General features: G+C 38.3%; 1 protein-coding gene across 3 annotated transcripts in view; it reads left to right on the top strand.

Annotated features, from left to right (window-relative positions):
- The window catches only part of STEAP1 (STEAP family member 1), a 12173-nt gene extending 538 nt beyond the window's left edge, over positions 1–11635 (top strand). The window contains exons 1-6 of one of the 3 annotated variants that reach the window (XM_027639414.1): positions 2355–2586; positions 3046–3150; positions 5084–5156; positions 5379–5596; positions 7060–7224; positions 8782–9385. In XM_027639414.1, the coding sequence (XP_027495215.1) occupies positions 2557–2586; positions 3046–3150; positions 5084–5156; positions 5379–5596; positions 7060–7224; positions 8782–9039 (849 nt within the window). In that variant the 5' untranslated portion in view covers positions 2355–2556 and the 3' untranslated portion in view covers positions 9040–9385. Of the gene's footprint in view, positions 1–2351; positions 2587–3045; positions 3151–5083; positions 5597–7059; positions 7225–8781 lie in introns of those variants that run through there. The other 2 variants (XM_027639413.1, XM_027639415.1) reach the window with 2 other exon arrangements.
- The last annotated feature ends 994 nt before the right edge of the window (positions 11636–12629 follow it).

Below are 12629 nucleotides of genomic sequence, written 5' to 3' on the forward strand. Positions count from 1 at the left end.
CCCGGAGCCGCCGGGGAGGCGGCCGAGTGCGCCCGCGTGGCCGCGCTGCCGCCGCGGCGGGTTCCGGCTCGGGCCCCGCCCGCCCCGCGGCCGGGACGGGACGGGACGGGACGGGACGGGCATCCGCGGCCGGCTCGGGCTCCCCGAGGGGCAGTGCCCCTGCGCACTCTAGCCCAGGAGAAACGCCGAGCGACGCTCTGCGGCTCCCACCTTCCTCCGGGCTTTTACTCGGTTTTCCACCGAGCTCAGCAGAATTTCTGAAGAGCGGGGAAAGTTATTGCCTCGCGTGCCGAGTGCTCGCACCGTCCTGCACGGTGCAGCGCGCACTTGGGAAGCCAGTCAGTCATGTCATGCCCAGCACTTTCAGGCTGTCATTTCCCGATAGTGCCAAGGGAGGGAGATGCAGTCACTGTCCTGTGCTTCTTCCATCACCTCATCCTTATTGTCGTAGCCTGTTTATTTTACCCATTTTTTCTTTTTTTCCTGGAGCCAGCCCTCAGACCCCTTACTCAGGAAAACTTGTCCTTGACTCGGGATGATGTTTTCTCGTGGTAATGTCTGCGCAGTGGGGATCGCTGTTGGTTCTGGGTTACAGTGAGGCTGTTTTATTGGTACAAAATGCAATAGTGTGCTCACAGTGTTGGAAACTTTCTTTTCTGCAGCAGGACGTCCTCTATCCTCGCTGACAGCTGTCTCCCGGAGCAGAAGGGGTCTGCACTGAGAGTGGACATAAATAAAACTGCTTTCTTTCATAACAGTTGCGACTTAGATGAGGCTATAACTGATCAGCCTCTTGTCTCTCACAGCACTCCTAATTTTTTTTTTCAGATGTATTCCAAAAAGACGCATGCTCTAGATTACTTCTTTCTGGCAATTTATTTCACTGAATTCCACTGAATTATAATTCTACTGAATTATAAGTACTTTTTTAGGGTTTTCCAAAACTATTAGTGTGCTTTGTTATTGGGAAATAATTTTGTGTTAACTGGTATCAGAAGCCAAGTGGACTACCATGGTTTGGTACCTGTGTTTCCTTGCATGCATTTGCATGGCTGTAACCCATATTTCCATGGATGACCACAGGCATTCCTTCACACCTACTTTCTTTTTTCTTTCCGTCTTCCACTGCATAAACTATTAATGCTGTATTTAACATTGTATTGAACACTGTATCCCAAAAGAACCAATAAATCAGCTTTTAGGATCAGCAGCTGGCCCCCTAGCTCACGGATTATTTTTTTTCACATTGTGTTGTCATTTACTTCATCCTCATCAATACAAATCTTTAGCTAGAAGCTATTACTGGACTCTTAATTTTCTAAATGAAGAGTAATAGTAGCATGAGAATTGAGTGAATGAGGCTCTCCCATACAGAGCTTCCCAATCTAAATTATGCTTTTGGACCCCTAAGAGAGTGTGGTAGCTAGAAGGTAGGGCTCAAAAACAGAGTGACTGCCCTTCATATTATGAGTTCTTTAAAAAGATATCTGGAGTTCACTGTATTGGGTTTTTTTCCAGGTAAGTACATCTACTGACTTCTGTTTGCAAATTATTCTTTGTTGTGGTAACAGGTACAAATTCTGTATATTGAAATATATAGAAGTAGAAATTCTTAATTAATCATGGGGCTGCGGAAGCTGAGGTTTTATGAAGATATCTGATACACCAAAACCTGTGATAAAATCACTGGGACTAGCCCTTGGAATAGGAGGAAAAATCAGAAATGTGCCTTCATCAGTCCGTGCTTTCTTCTGTGCAGGATATACAAACCCTCCATTAGGTGGTGTAGGAAAGGGTTAACAGCCTGACCTTCAGACAGAACCTCTTGTTGACCCTACTCTGCAACACTTGTCTGAAAGGTTATGCCCAAAGTGAGAGCTTGCTAGCATGAGGGAAAAATCCAAAGAGAAATACTTAGGAAAAGAATACTTTGGAAAGGAATACTTCAGCTTCAGGTGCCTGGTGACCTGGCAGAGAACAAACCTTCATAGCAGACAGCAGAAGACTGTAAGACTCATCTACTGAAGGAACCAGACACAGTAAAAAGGATAATTGTCGAAGTCTGATTTGTCCATATAATTTCAAAAAAGGTTTATGGATACAAAAGAATCAGCAATTAGAAAAACAGTTTAGTAATTCAGCTGTTCAGTAGGAAGGTACATGGAAGAGCTACCTAGTCATTGTCTTAAAGGTCGGAACAGAAGATCACTCTCTGGTGTGGCACTCTGAGCTTCCAGTGGTGTGGTGCCAGTGCCTCTCCTCCTGCAGTGTGCAACAGTGTGGTGCACACCTGGGAAGTCTTTGTTGTAGGGTTCTTGCAGTCCCTGTAGCTATTTCACACTCTTCAAGATACTGTCTTTCCTGCTATTCTAGGATTTTCAGAAACATCTCTTTCAGTTTATCCATTCTCTTCCTTTTTTATTTCCTGGCATCTGATTTCTTGTAGTCCTTAATAGCTTAAAACCATTTCTGCTGGTACCTGTGGGTGGTGAGGATACCTTGGAACAGCGTGAGTGAAGCTCCATCTGAGTTTCTTGACAGTCCTGAAGGGAGAATATGCCTCTAAAGCTGTACAGTGACTGTCAGGTAGACCAATTCTAAAACCTAAAAAATATTAGAAACAACACATTTGCATGGGTTTCTTGCATCAGCAAGTCTCACGAACTTCCCCAAATCCATCTTCATAATGTTTTACCTGTTATTTCTGTAAGCCATTTCAAAATTATTTATTGTCATTTAAAAACTTTCAGCCTGAATTGATTAATTCATTCCATTGGTGACATGGACATTAGGCTTAAGTATTATTTTTCGTCAGTGATTGTGTTCTGTTGATTCATGCTCTCTCTTAGTCTCTGCTTAACCCAGAAGACAAGCTGAGCTTTTCCATCCTCTTCTCAGAGGACAGACTTTCCTATCCCTAGTTTATTGTACCTTCTCCAGCAAATGTGTGGAGGAGAGGGAAGAAAATATTTTGAGGGAGAAGAGGCCTTAAAATTCCAGTAAGGCATTTCAAAACCTGTTTTAAATCCAATGTTTGTTTTGCAGGGAATTTCCACAATGGCGAAGAGGGAAGGTGGTAATTGTGCTATTGATCAGAATGCAAGTCAGAACATCATGCCAAGAAGAAGTACAGGAAATCTTAACTACTTGGTAATGTTTCTGTAAAAAAGCAGCTCATATGTCACATAGAATATTGCAGTCTTTGATTCGATTTTGTCCAGAGACAGTGCTCCCATCACACTGGCATATCATTAGTAGTTTTAAAGGCTTGTCACAATATTGACATGAAGAGATAAAAAGATAAAGAATATCCCATTCTGTCTAATCACAGTCCATGATAAAAAATACACAAAGTTTGGGACAGCTAAAAACTACATGAGGTTTGCTGCTAATTGCATTTTACCCGATGAGCAAAATTCTGTAGAAATAATTTCGGATTTTTATACAGGAATATAAAATCTATCTTTGGAGGAACCTTCATGATTGCCACGTGGCATTCAGCAAGTTTTCCACCCCACATAAAAAAGTCCAGAAAAACAATCCATTCCAGCATCCTTTGCCTCTGCAACTGCAGATGCACAGAACTAGTTTAAGCTACAACTTTCTGTTCTAACATGAACTACCTCACAGGCTGTGAAATAATGAATTAGGCTTTGCAAACTATCTCTTCAAAAAATAGATATGTCTCTGGATAAAACTTTGGTTCAGATGTGAATCTCATTTTGTATCATTGATACCAACTTCCAGTTCTGCAATGTATAGTCTACACTCTTCTTCACAGACTAGAGAATAAAAGTTACATAGGCTACTCATTCATTGTTACAAATATATGCTCTTATCATTAGATAAACACATAGTGGCTATTCAGCTAAAAAATTCTCATAAAGACTATATACCTTTTAATTTTACAGTGAGGCACTGTAGGTAAAACAGTTCAGACTTGTGGGGGGGCTGTCATCTCTAATGAAGATTTTACAGCAAGATAGCAGTGTACATTTTTAATTTTCATGTTCAAACAAAACCCTTCTGTATCACTGAAGATGAACATGAGGCTTTCACCTACTTGCCTTATTTACAAGTAGTACCCACAGATAATATTTCCTTAAAACAGACAATGCCATTTTGCTTTCTGGACATCTGGACACATCAGGCATTCTAAAACTGAACCATTGCAGCATTAGTTCAGTTTTACTTTATGTTTCACAGGACCTACATGTTTATTACCTAACAGATGAGTTCTCTGCCCATGGTTGGCTCTCTGTTGCATCAAGTGCAGTGTCCCGCTGTTGGTACATGGATTTTCTTTTTGTGTGTATACTGATCATGTATCTAAAACTAAGGGATATTTTTAATATCCCTTAAAATATATTATCTCAGTTTAAACCAGTTTATAATAATATTGCACTAATTTTTTTATGCTAGCTTTGCTTCTTCTAAAGTCAGTGATAATTGTGCCAAGATCTGTGAGCCATACTTAATTGGCAGCAGAAAATTCAGCTTTTTAAACTGAAGTGCCTCAGCTTCACGAAGTTTCACCAAAGTCAAGAGAAAACTATTACATTTGTGAAGGAGAGGAAGAAGACCACAGGACTTGATGCTGGAGTTGACAGATGTGCAGCTGGTCTAACATGCTGGATCTAAAACATTTCCAATTGCATCCTTTTCCCCCATTTAAATGTCATTAAAGTAGCTATGACAGAATGAAATATTTTATTATCTTTAGACTCTGAGCACTGTTACTGTGCATATTATTTGTGCTACAACATTAATTCTGTAGCTGAAATTTGACATTTGAAATCCCTAACTCATATCATAAGAAACCGAAATAATGTTTCACATAATGTAATCATAATGTAATCCTTCTTCTCTTACAGTGTAGTTAACTTCCTGGAATTAAATCTATTTTGGAATCACCACAGATAATGAAGAATGGGAAATCTATGCTAAAAGTGCCTTGCTGCATATATTTTGTATATGGTTTCAGTGCAGTACAGTGTAAAAGCCATGATGGCAAATACTGTCATTACTGAATTTTTTAATCTTCTCTTGAACTCATTTTGTATTTGCTTTCTGTCATTTCCAGAATGTGGATATGCAAGTCACCAATCTACCAGAAGCAGCTGCACTTTTTGATTTACATCAAGCACACCATTTTGGTGAGTTTGAACACTCTTCAGAACAGCACTGCAAGCAGGATCTGTTCCCTAAGTGGCATTTGCCAATGAAGATAGCATCTGTGATCTCATTATTAATGTTTATTTATACTTCTATGAGAGATGTCATATATCCTTTTATAACCAGAAAGGAAAACGTTTTCTATAAAATTCCAATCCTTGTCATAAACAAAGTTTTACCAGTGGTTTCAATTACCCTTTTAGCACTAGTATATTTACCAGGAATATTAGCTGCTGGTTTCCAGCTGTACTTTGGCACCAAGTATAAAAGATTTCCCCAGTGGCTGGATAGATGGATGTTATCAAGGAAACAATTTGGACTTCTCAGTTTCTTCTTCGCTTCAATGCATGCCTGCTATAGCCTGTGCTATCCAATGAGAAGATCATACAGATACAAGCTGCTGAACTGGGCATTCCAGCAGGTACGATGGGCACGCAAACACCAACCCTTCTGTATTCTGAAAATCCTTGTTTGGGTCATTCAAGCAAATCCAGATGGGGAAAAGCCATTTTCATTGCCTTATTTGATTTTGAAGTAGATCCCCAGAGAGCACTGTTAAGGGACAGAGCAGGACCTCGTTATTAAAGCATGTAATAGAGAGTCAAGAGTCATCACAGCTATGCCAGTGTGTATTAAGTAATTTTCTTTGTGTTTTTTTTCTGTCTCTGTAAAATACACAAAATTATAACTGCCTCACAGGAACATTTAAGTCTTTGGCACACTATTAGTTTAGTGTGGATTAATCTTCTCTGGACCCGTGGAATCTACCAACAAAAACTGACCACTGAACACGCCATTTCTAGACATCTTTTTTGCAAAGTGAATAAGCCAGCAGTGAAGGAGGGCTGAGCTAAATCTCAATAATCTGTATTTGCCACAAACTAAATTTGTGAACACTGATTGCTTCACAATTGAACCGATGCACACTACCTTGTTAAAAAATAGAATTTCAGTGATGCTTCTGAGTCATGGGCAATAACTGGCTTGAAAAACTCTCTAATGTTCTCTGTAACTAGAGAGTTCCTAATCCTCACTTATCACTTTGAGTGCCATAAGTATTGCAGTATAAAGAATATTCCAATATAAGGTATAGACTAGAAATGCACGTTTTTATTACCTCCAAAGTCTGATCTAGAGTTTCATTAAAAGCACAATATGATGTTAGCAGCTTTTTAAGAATTCTGTAAACAGTCAAACTAACTGTTGAAAACTCTGAAATCAGCCTTACTGGTAATCTGACTTGAAGGGATTACCAGATACTTCCATGAGACTCCAGTTTCCAAGATGCAGAAATTACCATATTTGGAGCATATTATGCCATGGTGATCACTAGCAGCATCAAAGGGCTGGTGCAAGTAGTCATAAAGAGGAGAAGCTTTGACATTGGTTTATTGAAATCACAAATGTTCAAAGTTGTATTTTTAAAAAAAATACAGCTAAGCGATTACCCTGGCAGGATACCACCATATTAAGAATGCCTGCTGAATTAGCTCCCTGAAATAGTGCTGTTAATATGTTTCCTGTTGTTATAATCTCCCTGATATGGTATTTAGCCATAGATGGATTTTTTTTTTTTTTGTCGAAGACAAGATTTATGCTTTTGTGAAGGAAGGTTAACAGGCCTCAGAACCAGTCCCTCCTGGGCCACGATTCTGATAAAGTCTAAGTTCTTCTCCCTTAAAGCTCACCTTTGCTTTGCAGTTACTGTTGGAGACTTTGTCACCAGAAGTATATAGCAGTTAAATTCAGAGATATTCAAACAAACCAAATACTGTGTTTCTTGGCTTATTTCCTGAATATTGTGGTGAAAATAGTGAAATTGTATTTCACACAAATGGCCAAGTGTGCCAGTCTGTAATTTTAAATATGGTGTTCCTTTGGCAGGTCAAACAAAAAAAAGAAAATGCCTGGATTGAACATGATGTTTGGAGAATGGAGATTTATGTGTCTCTAGGAATTCTGGGACTTGCTTTGCTGGCCTTGTTGGCAATAACATCAATTCCATCTGTCAGTCACTCTTTGACTTGGAGAGAGTTCCACTACATTCAGGTGCGCATCATGTCTTTAGCCCCATTTGTAGAACTGTGTGTTATCAGCTAAGACCATTAGGAGTTAGAAATACCAAACACAGAGGAGTTAGTGAAATGAATCTAAAAGTTTGTTCTGGACTCTTTGTTAATATCTTTGTGAGAAATGTTCTCTCCATTTGCTATTTTGTCAGGAGAACAGGCTGTGGTGTTCAGGGTATAAAATGGGATGAAAAAGAACTCAAACCACTTTTTTCTCTCCTCTTGACTTTCTGACCAGCAGCATTTTCTTTTCAGGACCTTTCCTTAGCTCTGGTGCTGAAGGTATTTCCACAATATTCTAGGCATCTTATCTTTCAGGAATGCCCTGTGTCCTGCTGAATTGGGATTAGGTAGTATTAAACCAGTAAACGTTCCCATACAGCAGGGTGTATTCTGAAAAGGAGACATCCTAGAACAGATGCATAATCAAATCCAGCCAGTCTTGAGTTTGCTACAGCTGTGCTTGTTTCCTTCATCCAAGATTTGCTCTTAATTCTCTTATAGCGTATGCAGTAATTATCAGGGGTGTTTCTGCTGACATCAGTATGATCACACTAGAGTTAAGCAAGTGTTCAATCAGGCCCCTGAACACCAAAGCCTGAAAATTCAATAACCTACTAAGTACCTGACATTTGAAAATTTGATTTAAATTTTAAAAGTAGATCTGAAGTGTCTGCAATTAGTAGATTTGATATTCTGCACACTCTTTGAAGTCCATTATTTGTAAGAGAAGTTTTCAAGTGTACGGAGAATATGGACAGGTGAGGAGGGAGTTTCTAAATGCGCAACTCCTGTCAGTATTGAAAGACTATGGTGGAGAAACCCAGAAGAGTAACCCTACTGTGTTAGACTTGTTTTATAAACAAATAACTTTTATACTCGAAAATCAGATTCTGTACATTGAGTAGTTTTTGACTTCACTGATGAATACAAGATTGTTAAGTGACAAGAAACTCAAAATTACTAGTAACTCTAGCTTAAAATTTCCTTTACTCCTGAATTTGGTAGACAGCCTAAGCCAAATTTATCACTGTATGTGAAATGAAAGACTTGAGTTTCCTGTAGTTGTGCAATTGCTTGTGTCATAGTACTAGACTTAGTAGTTTGTGATTTTAATTTAGCTTAGATTTTTTTTTTGCAAGAAATCAATTAAGCCCTTTATATCTGCTTTTGAACTCATAATAATTTATCACAAAAATAAAGTAATTTAGGATACAGATGACATCTATAAATTGAAATACTGAGAATTGACCCTTTTTCAGGAATAGCCTGTAATCTCCTCTGTATGTTAGCTAAATATCATAGCAATACTTGAAAAATGGGCCTCATCTGTTTTCTTTTACAGTGGCATAGAGGGGTACAGTTGGATTCTTGAATTATAGTTCTTACATTTTAGTTCAAAGCCAATGGTCTCTTTTCTTTAAGTTGCATGTTGTTGGTTGTAGCCCTTCCTGATTTCCATACTTGCTTAGCAGAGTACTCTTTTTGCCAAGTTGGGAAAAAATAAATAGCTTACTGTTTTCTTTCTCTTTTTCAGAGCAAGATGGGATATGTAGCTTTGCTCCTATGCACCGTTCACGCACTGGTGTTTGCTTGGAATAAGTGGGTCGATGTTAACCAATTTATCTGGTATACACCACCATCGTTTATGATAGCAGTTTTTCTTCCTATTGTAGTTCTGCTTTGTAAATGTATACTGCTCCTCCCATGTTTTAGGAAGAGGATAAGAAAGATTAGATGTGGTTGGGAAGCTAATACACAAACCAATCAAAGCAGCATGACTTCCAGACTGTAGATCAAATATGAATATTTCCTATATATGTATGTAAATATGCTCAAGGCCATGAAATATTCACTCATGAGCTCTGTTTTCACATTTTCTATAGATGTTTCTTTTTCACTTTTCATTTTGACTTCAGGAGTATGGTATACTTGATGCAATTTTGACTTTTTCTAAGACAGAAGATGGAAACATTTATTTTACACTTTAATCTGTGTTTTGGTATTTGATCATTTCTTTCTTCTGTCTCACTGCTTCTAAAATCCAAGGGCTTTATTGTCTCAATCCTAATTCTTTTGTAGGCAAAACCAAACATAAATCATTGCTCCAGATGACCACACAAAGTAAAAAAATTATTACAGCACAGAACCCAAGAATGCTTTCTGCTTCATGTGTTCCTTCATTAAATCTCAGTATTCCAATGGGACAAAAACCATTCCCCCTTATCAACTCCATCCTATGTTACAGTCTGCAGAATGGGGACCTTGGCACATGAGCCAGACAGAAACTGTGTATTCCCTCCAGGTCTTGAACTCAGACAATTGGGCAAGCGAATTGCAGGGAACTTTACAAGGTAAATATATCCTGAGGCTTGGGCACAGTTTAAAAAAAGAGTTTTTAAACTCAGATCTCCCTCTTATGCAGGACTAGGTGTGTCTCTGTTTACTTGAAACCATAAAACATTTCCCATTTTTTATTCCATGAACACGTTCTTTTGTTTTTGATGCTGGAAATTTTCCATGCTTTTGACCTAATCCTGCAGCCCATGACACGTGCTAAACTTTATTCACACAAATTATTCCAGTGGGATAACTCAGGTCAGGTAAATGTGTTTTACTGTTTACTCTAGGGCCAGCACAATTGTGTGACTAGAAGAAAGACATTAAAAATAGACATTTGAACCTTGCCATTGATTTGGTGAGATTTCCATGTAAAATGGCTTCCAAATGCATTTGCTTTTGCAGAAATTTTCATAATAACTTTAATAAGCTCATTAAACCTCACTTTCCTTATGTTACATTGGTCTGGCTGAATGTTTTAAATGAATAATTCATTTGTTAGTATCTATTTTAAAATATATTATTCAGTAGTTAATATTTTCAGCCATCATCAGGAACATTTCTGCCAGTCTCCCTGAAGGAGCTGACTACGATGTGGACTGTTGCTGCCACCTATTGCTGGAATCATCTGAATGAGAATTGTAATTGGTAATGGCTCTGGTATTAAAACAAACAGGAAAACAATGTATGCTTAATATATGGTGCTAATGATTCCGTTGTACCTTTGTGGACTTTTACACTGAGAATAAATAACAGACAAATTAAATAGCTACAGGGATATTACATTTTGCATTTCCCTGGTTATTACAAGTTGATTATTGCAACTTAAAAGTTGGCCTTATTTGCACATAATGTAGCACTGTGAAAATAACTGGAGACATGGTGGGCTGTATAATACAGAGTGAAATGAGTGGCACTGTGTATCAAACCAGTAATGCATGACAGAGGCAAAAACTCTAAAATACAGGAAGCTAGTCTGCAATGTTAATCTAAGAAATTTCTAACAGAACAGGAAAAATGTGGTTCTCAATGCCTTTGCATTTACATTTCTATAAATGAGCTAAATAAAATATTTTATAAGTCATAAGCTCTAGGCACTTGTTACAGAAGGTAGTGTAAGCTAGCATAACTTAATTAATTTCATTCAGTTAATATGGGTTGAATTCCTAACATAAATTACAGGTGAAAACCAATTTCAAGATCATCACATACTATACAAACTGACCTTTTATGGTCACCGTTCAGCTGGGGACATAAGCACACTTCAGACTTTTCTCTCTAGCATTGTCCAGGAACAAACACAGAAGTATCTTCTATCAGCTGAAATTTGCATACAGTCTACAAAAGCTATTCTGAAAATCACACATGACATCCAAACATTCAAGCATGTTTTTCCCTACTGATTGTTTCAAGTAGGAGCTGGGTTCCTGTGTCACATGTAGCCATTTCTCTAGAAACTACCACTGAATGCATATAGCCAGAATGTGAAATCTCTTACCAAGCCTCTTCCCTGCTTTGTAAATCTTTAGTAAACTACTTCTGAGTAACTCACTTCCCAGTCTACAGGCTGCCCAGGAAAGTGGGTGAGTCACTATCCCTGTAGGTATTTAAAAGATATGTACATGTGGAACTTAAGGACATGATTTAGTGGTGGGCTTGGCAGTGTTAGATTTGTGGTTAGACTTGATGATCTTAAAGGTCTTTTCCAACCTAAATGATTCTGTGATTCTATTTTCAAGCTTTTAAGGCATTCAGATACAACAGTGAGGGAGGAGGGTCATGAAGGGTTTATAAAAGGCTACAGAAGAAAATGCCATTGACAGTATTTAATTTCTCCCTTTGCAACAGACATGATTTAGTTCAACACTAATGAAACTAAATGCATATGTACCTTTTAATTTATGTTTATGTACCTATTTCAGAATTCAGTGTATTACTATGCCTATATCTACTATAATACATTAAATCAATGTGTGTGCACATTTTAGGCACTTATTTGTATAACACTAATTACTTCTATAAATCTCTGCATCAATAAATGCTTTAATGTATGCTGTATCTGCCATTGTGTCATATACATCCTCGGTATAAAGGTAAAAAAGCACAGTAGACTCTAGAAAAGCTGCTGATATGAACAATAAAAATGGCTTCAGTCACGGAAAACCATTCTCTCCATACTGTTGAAGAGCCTAGAGCCTCCAAAGGAAAGAAGAAAACAAAATCTGTCACTCTAGCAGAAGTTGTTTTGCAATGCCTCTACAAGGCCTGCGAAGTACTTCTTTCAGTTGTTACTTATCTCCAGTATATTTGAGAGACACAGAATTCAAACTCTGGAGATACACTCATAAATTGTTGAAGGGGTTTCAGGAATTTTATGCCAAGTTCACCTGGAGTAGTCATATCCAGAATACTATTCCCAAGAAGTGATACCAACAGTCAGTGGTCAGGAGGCTAAAGCCAGGGCTGTGCTGGCTATGATTTAGTGCAAATTCCTGTTGACAGCAGCATTTACTGCAAGCTGTCCTTCCCTTTGGCCACTCTTCTCTCTTCTCAGTTCTGCAAGTCTTTAAGGATGTGAAGTTCATCAGACTAAGGCCTTGGATCTAGTCAAAAAGTAATGGAGAAAAAAGAATGATTCAACCAGATCCATTCACGGGTCTGATTCACCTGACAGTCATGCACATATGTCAGCAGGGAGGATGGGAAGAGGAATGGCCTAAAGAGACAGTGTAACTGAAAACAGCTTACAATGCATCGTTCCAAGTGCTCCTAAAAGTCAAGACTTAAGTTACTTCATCCTATTTCAGTAGCAAGAATATTTCATTGGTTCACTTATTGGTCATGTCCTTAGTTTTCCATGAATCAGTGGGCAAATATGTGTTCTAGAAATTGTCATCAAAAACTGTATAAAACTGACTGACTTCTACGTGACTGTGGGCTTTGTGGTTTCATTTGTAGAGATTATCTCACGTCTCCACATCTTTTCTCCTACATCCACGGTTTCTAGTACTGTCCCTCGATAACATAAAATGTTATGTTAACCAT

The sequence above is a fragment of the Corapipo altera genome, unplaced genomic scaffold (assembly GCF_003945725.1).
Source record: "Corapipo altera isolate COAL_440 unplaced genomic scaffold, ASM394572v1 44, whole genome shotgun sequence".
Lineage (NCBI taxonomy): Eukaryota > Metazoa > Chordata > Aves > Passeriformes > Pipridae > Corapipo > Corapipo altera.